This window comes from Ischnura elegans, chromosome 5 (assembly GCF_921293095.1).
Source record: "Ischnura elegans chromosome 5, ioIscEleg1.1, whole genome shotgun sequence".
NCBI lineage: Eukaryota > Metazoa > Arthropoda > Insecta > Odonata > Coenagrionidae > Ischnura > Ischnura elegans.
Genome location: NC_060250.1, coordinates 50,857,414 through 50,875,107, shown reverse-complemented (window position 1 = coordinate 50,875,107; position 17,694 = coordinate 50,857,414). Strand labels below are relative to the sequence as shown.

Sequence of the window (17,694 nt, the reverse complement as noted above, 5' to 3'; positions counted from 1 at the left end):
TTAGGCGGCTTGCGGGGTATTATGTAGACGTAGATGAATTTCAGGTGTACTATTCGAACGAGTGGCAACGTTATCATCCATTTTTCTGATAACCAAAACACACGAAGTGAAACGCTTGTACTTCATCATCCCGATGCCGCATTATTAATATCCCAAGTAATAATCTAGGCACAATAGCAATAGGAGAACTTGCCCAAGAATAACAGAACAAAATAAAGTGACGATGAGCGGCTAAATACTCCCTCAAAACAAATTTTACACCATGCGCTCAGCGTATTTCCCTACTCCCTACGGTTGTTTAGGCACCTATGACGTCACGCCTGGCCTCGGCAACGCTCGGGTGTCTTCGCGCAGTGGTCGGCTCAGAGAAATTTTTCTCGATTTTAAATGCAATTTTTGTATTTCTTTTGATGTTGAATGGAGAAATTGAAGGTATTTTTGCGAGCTAATGTATCCATTTGACTTATTCAAAATAGTTTTTAGAGCAATCTACGACCCATGCAAGTTCCTCATTATAAACTTGCAAATGAACCGCAGCATTCGGAGTTGCTCACACTAAATATTACACGAGGAACAAAAAGTGATCCTGAGAATGAAATCGAATTCATGACTGATGTTGTGTAATAGAATATTTTACTGGCATACAAATAGATCGTTATAGCTGCTTTTCCATTAAAACGAGGATTTTTACTCACTTCATGACGCTTAAATAATAAAATTTCGATGAAACGTAAAACTTCTCATTTCAGTTCGCTCACTCAATGCTTGCTACCCAGAATATTGCACCAAATACTTTCCAAAACTCTACTAAAATATGCGTTGCATTGAATAATATCATTTTAAACGGCCACCCTGTGCTGGCCGAACGCGGAAAATCAAAATTGAAGTGAATATTAAATAAGGATGTGTATTATAAGAAATGTAGTTTTTTACCTCGGCAATTTTCTATCAGTCGAGAGTGAAAATATATTAAAAATTGTATCTTACATTTAACACGATTTACGCAGAAATTATCAGACTTTGAAATGGACAAACGTTTATGCATATAAAGCTTTGATATTCTATCTATAACGTTCCGCGAACTCCATTCGCACAATGGAAAATGGATACGGCGGATTTTCCATCTCTTCATCTTCATGATACTATCATCATACTCCCAAAGAAAACTTGGCGGAATCTGAGAAAGGTGAAAAAATAGACAGCTATTCCTCCTTCCTTATCACAGAGGACCCAAGTTTACTTGAAAGACCGTGAACCCTAAGGAGGGATAAGGCGTCCTTGGACAAATCCGACGACTCGAGATCAAAGAAGAAACCGTCGAAAAACATCGCACTCAATGTGCCAAAAGGTTCTTCCCTCTGATTCAAATTCTCCCAGCGAAAAAAGGTTCGAAGAGAAAAATATGTTTCCCGCTAAAGACGACATTCCCTTCACCCCTGTACTCCTTTCAAAACAGGGTAGAAGAATAGGAAGTCGGGATTGGGTTTGTATGAAGGCTAGGGTGTTGGCTTCTCACCCAATGGGTGCGGGTTCAAATCCCGGCGTTGGCATGGAGTTTTCAGAAACTACCCGATCCCGAGTGCTTTGCGAATGACATTTTACATAGGTACTTACTATAATATTTTAATTCTTCTTACGTAGGATAGTGATAAAATTTATTGGAGGGAATCGGTTGGTATTATGGCTACAGCGTTGGCATCACACCCCATGGGCCTGAGTTTAAATCCCGCTAGTAGAGGCACAGAGGTTACCGAATGCTTCCTTAAGTGTTGTGTGGAGGATTTTTCCCAAAATTACTGTATCCCTTAATATTTATCGAATTATATCAGTTATTAAAGAATGTTTACATCGGATTATACTCGTAATGAAATTGATATGATTTTTATAGATAAGATATTTTATAATAATATTTACCGCATGTCTTTCCTTCCTTTCATATAATTTATCTTGCACGCGGCTTTTAACACTTATTTCTTGCTGCCAATGTCGAAAAGACTTGAAGAGAACCTTTTTGTACTTTCGAGACCGCTTGGCGATTTGATCCGAATAAATAAAAAAAATAATTATAAAATTCGCAATGCTAAATCGCTGCACGATAATAAGAATGCTGTGGTTTTAAACCGATAATTTTAATTATTTTAGCACAGTTCTTTAAAAATTGCATTTTCTAAAGTTTTTAAGAACTTTATTCGTTCGTGAAACTATCCCATTAGTATCTTATTTCAATAAAGAAATGTTTCAAACTCATTTTAGATTAAGTGAATATGTTTTAATCTCCATAAATAATATTTCTAGAACAATGTCAACAGATGGTAATATAGCTTTAATCTAATTATCTGAAGTGCTTCAATTTCACTCACAAATATATCCACACATTTTACGCTAATGTAACTTTTAAAAACCAAATAGCTTTTTTAGTTCGTCCATTATCTTATAAGTTCACTAAAAACTTTCATATGAGCAATAAATATGAAATTTCACAGGTAAAGAATAAATATTGTTATTGATGCACGACACATAAATGCGAAATAAAATGGTATAGAGAGACTGTCTTCTCGTATCATCAATCATCAATTCAACTTCTAAAGAGACTGCATAGAAGTTGGGAAGGTATATATTTTGAACATGTGTCCCTTATTTCAAAGAAGGACAAGGCAAGGACCGGCTTTTTGTGCGTAATTTACCTTCGATCCCATTGGTGCAAACTTCGTCTTCACCCGTAGGAAAGGAACCTCTATCCTCTCCGTATTTTACCGTATTGATTGCACGGGTTATCGGCTTACGGGCGCCCAGACCCTAATATCCCTGGACCGCACTGCGGCTCCGTTACGGTGCATGCTTTATCGAAAGTATGCAAAGCCTAGAAGACTGGAAAGTTGCAGCCCTCATAGTCGAACCAAACAAGATACGGGCGGTGCATATACTTCCCGGTGATTCGGTGAGTTTGTGCTTTTTCGGGAAGAACACCTGGTATTGCAGCTCATTACGGCCAAAGGCAGTCTCGACTCTCTCATTGAAATCACATGCGGCAGTACTACAACAAATATGCGGGTAGGCAGAAGTGGATCTAAGTTTAAGCCTGTAGGAAAGGCAAGACTAGAGGGATTCTAGGCGGCCCCTAGCGAAGGGAAGTTCCCTCTGGAGGGAGCGTTTGGATGGACAGAGTTCTGAGCGGAAAGGGAATGTTAAAAACACCGTAGGAGGGATTAATATTAGATAAACGAGGGAGGGAAAGAAATATAATAGAATTTAAGGAAAGAATGAAAAGGTATAGACCTCACTATGAAATGGGGAGGAGAGTCCATATTGGGAGGGTGGAGAGGCCCGGATAACCTACAAAATGCTCCATGTAAACCTACCTTAACCGATAGAATATTTTATCAATAAAAATAATCCCATTTGTGGCCAATGAGGACAGCATTAGATGGTCAACGAAGCTTCATAACGATATAATCGGCAACTTTTTTTGGAAGCATACAATAACGCAATCACTTCTTTGGGTGGAGCTTAATAAAATAAAAATATATTATCACAAGTATTAACTATAGGAAAATATCCTAAAACGTTAAGTTCACCATAGTTCATTCAATGAAACCTCCTGAAAATTTGATACTCTAGTTTAACTCCCTCATTCCATTATTATAACGAGAGGCGCCTCTACATCATGATCTGAATAAATAAAACCACTAAGGACGACATTCCACTACGTTTACATAAAAAATTATATTAATTTTTTCTTGTTGTTCAGTAATTCATTGAAAGAAATTCATTCCTTCAAACGACAATGTCAAAGATTAAAAAAAATATGTCTGATAACATTCATTGCTCTTAGGTCCAGCTAAGCCAAATATTTTTGCATGGCGAACTTCATCAATGGTGTATACAACATAGAATAGAATAAAATCCAAGCATGCACTTTTTCATTTTCACTCCCATTTTTTCGTGGAAAATAATCTTGTAAACTCATTGCCCTTCAGAGCTTCCAAATTAAACTCAAATTCATCAATTCCCCATTCATTCAATCCAATATCCCAGCATTTACAGAATAAATAATCGAGATGTGTGTATTCACACGTGTGTAGGACGTAATTTTAAGAGACGCGATATCTGAAAAATTTTTATACTCGGTAATAAATGCTTTAAAATGAGAATAAAATAAAAATGGATTCATAAATATCCACTAAATCTCCGTAGAAAATAGCTTCTTCTAACCATACACGCCCTCGGGGTTAAGGGATTCAAGCTAAGGTCATGATCAGGCATGAATAAAATACCTCCCCAGGGTCAACCTTCCGGATACAAAGAAATATCCATTAATACGACGCGGAGTGCGCTTTCTTTTTCTTTGACGTTAAGCAAGGCTTGCTCTCCGGAAGAAAATACGAGAAAGGAATGGAATAAAAATAGCGGAATTAAAAAGACATGGGACGAGGCAAAATTAATGATTCAAGAGCATGGCGTCCATCTTTCGGAAGGAGCTTTTCACGTAGGCCTGTGTTCTATTTACGTAGCAAAAACCGAAAATATATGTGGGCAGATTTTCGCCTGATTCCGCAAAATCCCTCCCGGATATCGCTATTGGCATTCGTCATAATGAGAGAGAAATCTCATCACCAATTGATTTATTGATTGATTTCTATATTAATACATTGGTTTGAATATCATACATTTTTAACGCTACTCATAAATGACTCTACCCGAAATGGCTCTATTTTTAACGTTTGATATTATATTATTGATCTTGATGTTGTCAGGGAGTTGCTTTTTGAAGTGAAAACTTCTTATGTCAAGTTGAGCACTTTTGTAGAAGGGTAAAAGACATTGGACTCGCGTCACCGTCACTGTCACCGCTACTACATATATGTATAATTATGTATATTCTGAATATACAAAATTTACAATTGAAGTGTTTGCATTAACATATTGTAGAAATATGAAAAAGGAAACACGCGGAGAAAATTTCTTTCCTTAAATTCAAAAATGCTCACGTTATTTCAAGTTTTCACTTCTGTCGGCAATATTGCAGCCTTTTTTTATTTCTATTGACCTCAATTTTTATCGTGTATTGGAGCGTAGGTCTTTCAAGAATTAAAAGCAAATTTTTTGCCAAGGTTTCGGTATATTTGTACAACTTCTTTTTTCTTGTCATTTCAGCAAGTCGTCATGTTTCACAAGTACCCCGTGAGAGTGGACGTGGATTTGGAAGCGCGTACTGCCATCGTTTCCCCGCCCGACAATATACCTGGCCTCGGAAAATCAAGGACCTTCTACGACTACAACACGGTGAGTCCCACTTCAATTGCCTCCATTCTCTTTTTTGGTATGAGAGCGCGGGCACTTAACTTGGAGAGTAAGGCCCAATTCACACACACACCGATTTTGGAAGGCCGGAAAAAAACGGCGGATTTGATAGTTTAAGGTGTTACTTTATGGAATTATGCATATTGAATGAAAATTAAATTATGTTATTTCACATAAAATATTTATTAGATCACCACCATGGTTTCAAAGCACTGCGCCATCCTTGAAACCATGATAGTGATCTAATAAATATTTTATGTGGAATAACATAGTTTAATTATCATTCAAGGCGGATATTTTATCGGTGGAGCACTGCCTGCACACACGCCGGATTTTAACCGAACAAACGATCACTTGCTAGGTTGTTGTGCTGAGCCAATGATCCTCAGTGGCAATGGCCGTACGCTAATCGACTTTTTTTATCGGTACCGGTGCGTGGTCGGTCAGTGTGCAAGCCCCCATCTCCTCTCATTTTTACTATTGAGAATGTGGACGGCTGATATTTTACCGGCTGTCCAAAATCGGCGTGTGTGCAAGGGGCCTAAGGAGGGTTTAGATCGTGATGATGAATATAATGATGATAATAATATTTTTTAAATGATAAAAATAATAATAGATATTCTATATTAGTACATTGATTTAAAATCACATGGCTATAAACATATACTAGTTGCTATTGCCCAATAGTCGAACTTTTCAAATTGATTACATTTCTGCTGTTTAAATAAAAACACTTAAAACATACATAAAATACGTTATAAAAATCACATAAATAGCATACTTTATGGCCCTGCCCAACTTCATCAGTTTTGTCGTCAGTTTCCATATTATTACCATATATTTAATTCATGAATTAAAAATAAAATATAAAAACTTCAACAACATTCTGGAACACAACAGTAATAATGATGAGAATGATAATGATAATAGTAATGATGATAGTATGCATCAATTTATTTATCCGTGGAATCATCATTACAGCATATTTTACATTTCAAATAAACAAGGATAAATTAGGAATCTCTTTTACGCATTGCCTCCATTGGTATATCTCACGATAAATTACAATACGAATTTTCAAAATTGTGATATGACACCAGATACGGAGCATAGATAAATGCATGAAAAGAAAACAATGTGCTGTTGAATCTCATCCTGACCGTAAGTAAAATGGTTCATGAACTTGGGAAGAGGAAGTCAAAAGCCTTGCTAGAGGGAAAACCGTTAGGTCAGCGCGGAGTGAGGGGTGGAGGAAAAAAATATGCATGTAAGGGAATGGCCTTGCTGGGAATTGAAGAGGCAAATTCAATTTGGGGATGGGGACAATCAGAAAATCAGACAATCTTAAATTGTGGAATACCTTAAATAACAATACATTTTCCGTGATGAAATATAAAACATCAATTGTAATTTCCACACTTCAACAAATAATTCCATTACCTACAATGGTTTTAACACTTTTAAGTCATTCTCAAGGTGAAGTACCGAAACCACATCATCATGTATAAACTTTTCTCGGGATACCGCGCGGGTAAGAGCGCCGACGTTTCGGATACCGACTCGCTACCCATTCCCACGGCTACTGATTGAATGAATAAAAAAAATTAATAATAATTAGAATACATGATTTTTATTATTATATAATAATTATAGTATAATAGTTATATAATTATTTTATAATAATAAAAATCATGTATTCTAATTATTATTAATTTTTTTTATTCATTCAATCAGTAGCCGTGAGAATGGGTAGCGAGTCGATACCCGAAACGTCGGCGCTCTTACAAAATCTTACCCGCGCGGAATCCCGAAAAAAGTTTATACATTCTGTTCGCCAGGAAAATGTAAAATCTCACGTCATAGTAAAAGACAATTTGTTATTTCCACAATATATTTTTTTAATTCCAACCGATTTCTGTCGCTAAACCATAATCAAGTACAGAAATTAATGATATAATAAGATAATATCTGTAGTTGATAATGGTTTTACAGCCGAAACCGGTCGGAGTTAAAAAGAAATATACAGTGGAAGTAACATAGTTGCCTTTTATTGATAATATGGAGGCCTTCCACCACGTGCACGCTTCAAGTTTCGAATTAATACCGAAACCATGGTCGGTTATGGATTTTTTTTTAATTTAAGTGTGGATATTACTATTTGCTTTAATTTATTTTATCTTGACTATAGCGTGTTTCTACCACGTCAGGCCTGAAACGATTCCAAATGTCAATAGTACACTATCTCACTTGTCAACCACCGCGCACATAAATGGGTTTACAAAAGTCGCCACTCGCGTCGCTGACGGACATATTTATCCGAATTTCACGGAAAAATGAAGTAAAATATGTGGGTGTCGACCGAAATTTACATTCACGGTGATGTCACTAATAAAATTCACAACACTTCAATGCTATTCCTCGCATTTGCAAACTATTGTAACCATACAGCAAAATATTATGAAAAAGTGGATCCCCACTACTTTATGTAGATAAAACATGGCATGTATAGGTCAGTTTAATCTATTTTTTCTTATTTCCTTTTACCTTATCTAATTTGACTCTACCCGAAATAATTCGCGCACCAGCGGGGGTAGTTTTAGTAGAAGTGCCTGGGATCGAGAAAAAGACGAGTTAACATATTCCCAATATACTCCGCATTGCAATCATCACCGCGTCGCAGACATTTTGGAAAGCCGATTGAAATGCGACAGAAATGGCAACAGAAATCACCCTTCTGTGGGATGGGATTGGGCCTTTTCTATGCAGTCCCCTTGCCCGGATCCTCGATTTGAAATTCCAGCATGGAATTTTTGCGGTGCAGGTCCACTTACAAGTGATGCCGTGAACGTAAGCCGCTGGCTATGACACGATTGTTTCCTTAAATACTGGAAAAGCTCTTTCATAAAAATTCGACCATGCGAGGATAGAATAAAACAAAGTACCAGATACATAATTAACCACGCAGAATCTGTAACTATTTAAACACGTAATTATCACCACAATTTTCTTAGAAACAATTCATAGCACTTCACTTAACAGTCCTCCCACCTTATCTCTTCAGTCACGGATTGAAAATAGTAAGTGCATATTCAACTCCATAGATTGATGCTGAGAAATACTACGATCTTTACAAAGCAATATTTGCCATTTAAGATATAATTCTGCGTTTTTCTTTGATGATAGAAAAACTATGTCCAACTGATAACATTTCGTGCAGAAATAACCGTTTCACCTGCTTTTACGCAGATGCTTATCTCCAGTTCTAATCAATTTCCGCGAAATTGATGCAATCATAGTCGCTATATGAAACTCAACGTTCAACAAACCATTTTTTTATCATAGCGACACTCTTTAGGCAAAAGTCCAAAAAAGGAAAGCCAAACGATTTCTTCTTTGACCTATTGCCTCACGGTGATCTCATATGGGTTCACTTAAAATTTAACACATTTCAGGCGAAAGCTTGTATATCAATAAATTAAATTAATTAATTAAGCGAAATTTTAAAAAATCTCATGTGGAGGGAGAAATATATCTGATAGATATAGCATTGAGGTTAACTATGCAAATATACTGACAGATAATTGCGAAATTTGTTAATTGTTAAGAATCTTCAACTCAATTCAACCTTAAGATCACATCTTAAGTGATTTCAGGAGAAAGCTTGTATATCAATTAATTTAAAGCAATTTTTTAAAATCGCATGTGGATATCAGAGAAATATGCCTAATAGACATAGGCGGATCTAGGGGGGCACGTGTCCCCCCCAGACTCTTAAAAAATATGCAACATTTTTGATGTAGCATGGAGGTTAAATATACAAATATACTGACAGATAATTACGTAATCTGTTAATTTTAAAGTGATCTCATATGATATCGCCAGGAAGTAATGGGTTAATTATATTTTTATTACAAACTGCAAAAGTGAAATAAAAATCTTAGTTGATGAGGGTTACTCCACTGAAGAGAGAGAAACGAACAATCCGTTGTCATTTCGCAATCTCTTCATAGCCCTTCCAAGTGCTAAGTATTATGACTTTGTGAAGATGCAGGGAATTCCTAGCGATGACCTTTATACTCGTCGCGTCCTAGGTTTGAGAACAGCTGATTGAGCGATCCAGCTGCTGGCTATGACGGCATAGCACACGATTGATGACAAAAAGTAGACACGCTTGTGCATTTGATGAGTTCATTCATTCATATGGCATGAGGATTCCTCAATTATTTTCACAGGATCTGTGCGTACTCAAAAGCTGAATTATCATAACAAATGTCTTTAAAACAATACCACACATATTTTTCTTACTCCCAATTACATTTAATGGCCTTTACTATCAGAGTTCCCCGAATTCAAGCACAGAAGATTTACCGATGTAGCCGCGGGAAATAATGGCTTAGCCCACGATTTTCGTAAATATAGGGCTCGCTTTTAAATTCGACAGGTTTCATTTCAACACAAGACGAGAGAATAAGATTTTTCTCTTGCTATACTCCTTGTATAAATTTAAATACTGATTCAAGTAAGTAAAAAAATCTATTTTTAGCCCCCCCTAGTAATTACAGACGTTGTTTCTCCCTCAATTAGTGGATAATTATGCTATCACCACCACGTGAAGCCGGAAACTATGTATAATATTCGCAATGATTCTTCAGCGGAAAAGGCCAGCGTATTTTTCTTAAACTTTCTCCAAGAAATCATTCAGATAGTCGGACAGCAGAGAGTTAGTAATTCTACCCGATGCCTACACCCGCTGAAGGGCACTTCCTGATCCGCGCTCTAAGCTATAAAACGAGATCATGGTGAGGCAGGATCTCACTCAGAGGGAAGCGCGACTCAAGCACAGCGAGGCGGGCGGCGCCACTCCAAAGGCCTTGAACGCATAATGGTATCAACTGATGTCAATCCAACGAGGATGTCTTAGGAGAAGGAGAGAGAGAGAGAGCGCAGCACTACAAGCACAAAGGGATGCATTATGCGGGGAATTTGGGCCAAAACCAGGAATGATGGATGCTGGTCACTAGGAACCGAAAGGATATCATGTATGGAAAAATGCGGAACTAAGGAAAGGGTATATAATGAAGTCTTAAGTAATATTTTAAAATTAAAAATTAATTTTAATTAAAAAAAGTTTTTCTTGTGAACCAATAGGAATAAAATATTTTTTTAATGAGCCTGGCAATATCTTAGTACCTTACACCAAATGTAGCGAAAAACGTTACATAGTAACAGTCAATTTATACTTCACTCATGTTAGTGGACGTTAATCATCAATTTAGGGTTAGAGTGGAATATGCGTTTAAGGTTTTTCGTTACGTTTATAATATATAAAGAATTTTTTTAGGAAAATTTATTGTATTGTTTTTAATTCACCAGAAAAACTTAGTCTTAATATAAAAATATATTTTCACATTGTAATATTATTTTCTCATTCTAGATTTTGATAATATATATTATAATCCTTCAATTTTTTATGCACATAAACACAGTTTAAAATGCTATAATCTAGACTCTTTTCATAATTAAAGCAGATTTTCAATTAGAAAAACGAATTAAAACAATTTCAAAGGGTGTACTTTCCTGATTTTCTTCACCAAAGAGAGGTATTACTTAATTTTGCTGTGAGGGTTAGTAAATTTTTAGTTCAATCGATTTTTTAATAAATTTTGATGTCAGCAAATTTGTTGCTGTAAATTTCTAGAATGCTCCTTCCCATTAACGATCACAGCGCTGCCATCGAATTGTGGTGGCTAATCTTTGAACTTATCTCCATATTAAATTTTGAATTCAAAATAAAAATCTAGACATAGTTCAAATCGTAATGAAAGTGTTAAAATATTGATTTTTTTTCTCTGGTTCTGAGTTATTCTGAAAATTTCAGCTTGATAGCTAATTGAAAACATGGGTTAAATTTAGTTCCAAGATTGGACGAAGGCGACAAACAACACGGCACATTAATCAAAACATTTAAAAACTAATTTTAAAGTATTCAATAATAAACATTAGGTAGCAAAATTCTAGCTGGATGAAAATAAACGCGGTGAGGTCCACTTGGTGAGGTGAACGTACCATCCGACGCGACGGTCGGAGAGCTAAACTCGAAGTCTCTTCCTCAAAGCACTCAAGCGGGCCCTTGGAAATCTCGGAATTACCCGAAGGATGCGTTAGACAAGCGCTGCGAGGAGTATGGCTTGAGGATTAATCACTATAAGACCAAGGTTATTCAGTTTTGTAAAGCACCGCGAGCTAGGAATGCGAGATTCAAGGTAAAAGAAGTTTGGAAAAAACTTCTATTTGGGCGGCAAATTGGAGGAAAATGGATACAGCAGTAAGTGCATCAGGAAGAGAATTGCATTAGCAAAGGAGGCGTTCATGAACGGGAAGGAGCTTGTGAAAGGATCATGATGTAAGAGTTTTAATAAAAGTTAAGTGAAGAGTCTGATTTGGAAAGAAGCATTTGACGGTGCAGAAACGTGGACACTAAGGAAGGAGGACGAGAGAAGGAGGCATTCGAGATGTGGGTGTGGAGAAGAATGGAGAAAGTAAATTGAACGGAGAGGAGAAGGATCGACGAAGTGAAGGCACGACTGGACATGCTGGGTGAGATTAGGTACCTCCTGGATGAGATACGGAGCAAGCAAAAGATATGAATAAAGCGAGTAATTAGCGGTGAGGAGATTTATCAAACGGTGTAAGGGGGTAAAATATAGGATAAACGAGGGAGAGGAAGGGAGATATTAGGATTTCCAGATAGAATGAAGGGAGTAGGGCTTATAATGAATGGAAGAGGGGAGCCCTTATTTGGAGGGGAGACAACCAGAATACTTCTTCAATACTCCATGCAAACCTATCTGCATCGGTGTAATACTTTGATAATAATCCTAAGGATGAGAAGCCAAAAGTCCATTACTTTTAATTAGTTTCCCTACTAAATATACTTTCACGATCTTCGCCGGAAATTTCGACGTCGCAAAATGCGCTATTAACACCCCCTTGGGTAGATAACTGCCTTTAAAATTAAAATTCGAAGATTTCAAATTAGACTCCAGGCTAAAATAATTTATTTCAGAGACTATTTTTCACCGAGGGTCTTATGAGCTGTCGCCGCGACTTTCATCATCCACCACCTAGTTCCTTCTGGCGCAGTAAAAATTTCTCCACGTCTCCCGAAATCGACTCGATTACATCACGTCATACGGTCTGGGGCTTTTTAGCCTACGTGATTTCATTCGGAACCCTCAACCCCTTAGCAAGCTGACTGAGGCGGTCTCGGAGGCTTGAAAGCCTCGGAAAGTTTCCTTCACACTTGGGTCTTAATTGTGCTTTCTTCGCAAAGTTTTTCAAGAAAGATGAATGAGAGGGAATGGATGCTCAGCTCATGAATGTTGTGAATAGGGCGCGCCCTACGTTTATTAACGAGAAAGAGAAAGAATCGATAGTTTCATGTTCTTCAAAGAATCAACGGTTAAATATGTGAAATCAGCAAAGCTATATTATTTAACATGAGAGAGGAAAAAGACTGCGCAATTTACGATATGTAGAAGATAAGTTTTCTTGGATCTTACACTATTACAATTTATTATTATTATTATTATTATTATTATTATTACTATTTATTATTATTATTTTTAATTAATTTAAGCAGAAGATATTGTTATTTTCCTACCACAATATGAGGTTTCATATTTGCGGTCCCATCCGGACAGAGTACCATTAAAAATACCATACTTTCAAAATTTTTTTAGATTATTTCTGAAGGTAATATTTTTTCACGACCTACATTTCAGCTATTTTTGATCTAATAGAGCTATATACATAATCATATTTTTAGGGAAGTAAAGCCACACATTCACCCACATAATTTTCATTACTTTTTTAAAGAAATGTCAAAATAGACTCGAGTGTGGGGCTTATTCGGCAACACTTGGAAAAATCAATCAGTCATATTTATTGAAAAAAAATCTAGTACAAATATCAGGGTAAAATAGTTACCGGTAACACAGATACCGGGATCTCATAATTAGGAAACAATTCTTATAATTAACACTGAGATCAAAATTATGTTGAGCAGAAATTTGAGCGAAATTACAAAATACACTATTCTATATCTTCGCCCACCTCTCTTTCAAAGGTCGAGCCTCATCTTGCAACGTTTTCCAGGCATTATTCCCATTACACTGAGTGGAAATAGAAGCTTAGGGAGTAATAAACACTCAATTTTCATTTTTCCGAGAACAATTTCTCACTTTTACGTAGGGTTAGACCCTCTCCAACACGAAGATAGTTTAAGTAAAACGTAATATTTGAATATTTGTCTTTAAAGAAAAGCGAGAAGAAAAAGTGTTTAAAGAAAACTCAATCATTGCTATTATGGCAATATCATATTGACCATTTAATTTTGCTTCATAAAATGACTAAAACTTCTCATCTGTCTTTTATAGACCTGCAATTGCAAACATTCTTTAAATGACGAACTTCAAATTTGACGTTTTAAGTTTAAAAAGTCCTTTGGCTCTCTGGCAACAAAAACTTTAAAAGTTGCTCTTAATATCAAATTAATCCGGTTTTGTGAGTACCACGCATTTAATACCGCTCGATTACTTATTCTTTGAATATTAACTGATTTTTTAGGAAATACTCATTCTCATAAGTTTATCGGATGGTTCATTTACTGGAAAAATTATCAGGTAACAGAAACTTTCGAAAACTTACTTTTCAAGCCGAATCAGAATTAACTCTTGGTCTCCTTGAAATATTTGGGGTCTGGCATAATTAATATTTCTTATTCTGATAATTATCAGTAGTACTACGTTAGTACTACGTTACTCTTACTGCTCAATTGATATTAAGGAAAAAATACATAAGATATCAATAGCATTTAATATTCCATTTTTATTTACTAATTTCATAAAATATGAATTCCAAATGAATCTTATATATCCTATCAGTATAATCATAACCACTTTTATCATATAACTCCATGGGAACCATACATAAATTTAAAAGGTACACTTAGAAATATCAAAATATTTTAAGGATAAAATCTTTACTCTTATGAGTTTCAAGCCATGTATGTACCTAATGCTATTTGTTGGTGGTGAATTGAAACACTATCAATATATTTTATATTCCTTATCATGATATGGTAATTTTTTACCGAAAAACAGCATATTATTTAGAATTAGGAATCTTTTTCACGCCAGACTCCAAATACATCTTGAAAGGAGACAATGATGAGTACTCTTCTTTGCCTTGAAAATACCGTTGTAAGGGTTTCCCCACTAAACATATTTCCACTAACCGATAAGATAATGTGTGATCGATCTGATAAAACTATGAATATGTGCTGAAATCGTCCACAGTAAATATTATCACGTAATGTCATGTTATATCTCGGCATGTATTCAGTCAAGATTCACAGATATGAAGAGTGATGTAACGAGTAGGCCTAAGGGACATCCATTTCCTATTTATGGAAGCAACTATTTTTCCATGAAGTCTGCAGATTTTAAATTATCCAGATTAACCATGTTCAATCCATGTCCAATGTCCATGTCCAATCCATGTGATTGTTCTTTTACTGCGTAAAACCGTGCAGATTTAAAGAATTAAAATTTTCTTTAATTCGGGAATTCAAAAGGGGTTGAATCAAGAATCTGACCCCCAACGAAGGTCATCGAATTCATTGTAATTTTTTTCCAGAAAAATTACTCATTTTTACGCCGGGTTAGACTCTCTCTAACCCAAAGATGTTTCTAAGAGAAAAATATAATTTGAAGATTTGTAATTGAAGAAAAGGAAAAATTTTCAACTATCATTATTATCATGGCAGTAACATATAGACCATTCAATTTTGCAACATAAAATGATTTGTAAACCCAGATTTGTCATCCACGAAGCTGAAAATGCAAACTTTTTTTTTAATTCCGAATCTTCAAAATTTGATGTGAGTTGCAAAAAAGCAGCACTGGGTCATATTTCATTTCTGTACGTTACCAAGCACGTGCGATCACGATTCCATATGCTCACGCCCCAATGATGTAACATTCCTCACGCAATATTTAACGCGCTCTTTCTTGCCGCTTGCACATGCGGCCTCAGCCTTCAACCGACAATGACAGAGAGCATAACTCAGGCCGAGTCTTAAAAATAGTGCCTGCACGTCTTTGGCGTAGAGAGGGAGCAACGGTCTATGGCGTTCCTACCACTTGGAATCATCAAGGCCGGGAGAGCACACCCTATTGCTTCACTTAATCATCCTACAATAGAAGTCGTGGCCAAGGGGACTTCACAGAGGAGGTCCATTTCCACCCCATAGAAGGATGATTTCTTTTGCCACTTCGGTCGCATTTTAATCGAATTTCAAAAATGTCCGCGGCGTGGTGATGAGTGCAATGCGATCCGCTTTTTTATATATTGCATAGTATTGTTTTTAATTGCGAGAAATAAATTGAAAAGCTATGAATTCAATGGATCACATAATCATGTATATCAATTTCGGTGAACTCCTCTAATTATACCTAATTTCCCCACGAAACTCGGATCACTATGCCCGTCAGCGATGCGAGTGGCGACTTTTGTAAACCCATTTAAATGCGCGGAGTGGGACAACACATTATGAGGAAAATTTGAGGATCCTCTATTGTAATATTCGTGGTCATGGTCATGAAAATTGAGGGAGAGTCAGGTTTTCTCAGATCGAAAGAGCAAGGGGTAGAGTTGAACATGATCCAGCCATTATGTTCCATAAATGACTTGATTTCCATAAATTTAGATTACTAATAATAATGATTCATGATCAGAAGTCGAGTCATGTCAAACAACATAATTTATCTAACTTTTATTTGTTAATGCAGAACCATAAAGTTAATATAAGGCAGGTCAATTTTAGCATTGAAATTGATTTGTGCAATAAAATGAATTATTGAGTGCTAAGTCAGGGGTTTAAGTATAATTTGGGGATTATTATATCATACTACTACTATTATTACACTGTTATTACTATACGACTCTTATTATAAGTATATATTTATAAGGGGATAAGTAGGTAGATATTGTAAGTAAATTAAACGAGAAAATTAATTTAATTAATTTCATTAGCGTTTGATTCCTTGAGTCTGAACATTTTGCGTCAAAAATTTATTACAACATACTAAACCCCAGTTACGCTATTTTAGCTAGTGCTACATAAAAGATTTTGACGTACATATTCTACTTGGCCCTGAAGCTCATACTACGACGGATGTTTTCTGAAAATTTCCTAGTCTATGCCAATAATTTTTTATGAATGAAATGGAGAGCCGATAAAAATCTATAAAGAAATGGACTACAGACTACTTATCTTCGAAGCTCCGGTTTTTGAAGTGTATAACTAAGTAATTCTGAAAGCTAAGTAATTTGGCCCGAGTTACAAAGCATACGTTTTTTCCATAAAACTCTCAGACCATACGCCTTATCGACTGACAAACACAAAAATAGATTTTATATGCCATAATTTATGAAAATTGTATTAGAAATTTCTTACTATAATATAAGTTCTTATAGAGTTGTCTGATTGTAAGCATGGTAAAGATGGTGATTTATTTATTACTTACTTATTGGCATTAGCAAAGCTACGCCATAGGAGCGAACATGAATCGCAGAAGGAGAAAGAAATAGATATAAGCACATAACAGAAAATGGACGGGGATAACGGTGCTAAGGTAGATTATAAATGCCAGAAATCGCTGGGTAAAAATGTATGTATGCCTAAATACCGTTTCGAAAAACTTATATTTTAGCTAATTTTACTGTAAAGAAGACCAGATAGAACACATTTAAGGCTCGTCATCGGAATAATTTTAGCAAACAAATTGTGAAAACGGCGCTACAGTCGGCAGCTGTTTTCAGCAGCAGCTTTTTCCGATGAAAGAATGAGCTTAAATCGGCTACCAGCACTTCATTTCGTTATGCAGTGTCTTATTTATTAAAGAAGAAATTCTTAGAGAAATATGCTTAACAACGAGAGAAAATTTGCATACCACCTCGATTTCCATGTTTAAAGATTGGTGAAATTAAACACCCCTTTTTACCCTCATTTTTCTTCTATATTGTATCAGCTGACGAAAATTAAAATACACCCATTCCAAGTGCTCATATTTTTTCTCTCAAACTCATGATGGTTGGCCATTTTATGAATAACATTCACGAAAAATATTTTTTATCGCGGCATCCTTAAAATGATAAACTTCCGATAGTAAGGAGGCTAAAAGATCACTCTTTATTGCTTCACTATTTCATCCCCGCGAAATATGTCCGTGGCAATGAAAATTGAAGGAGAGGAAGCGTAGGCTATTCCCAGACGAGAAGACCTCGCAGTACAGTGGAACACTATCCAGGCCCATATGCTCCACGCAG

General features: G+C 36.0%; 1 protein-coding gene across 1 annotated transcript in view; it reads left to right on the top strand.

Annotated features, from left to right (window-relative positions):
• The window catches only part of LOC124158874 (uncharacterized PE-PGRS family protein PE_PGRS54-like), a 113,335-nt gene that overhangs the window by 37,714 nt on the left and 57,927 nt on the right, over positions 1–17,694 (top strand). The window contains exon 2 of the mRNA XM_046534270.1: positions 5,155–5,283. Coding sequence (XP_046390226.1) covers positions 5,155–5,283 — 129 coding nt within the window. The remainder of the gene's footprint in view (positions 1–5,154; positions 5,284–17,694) is intronic.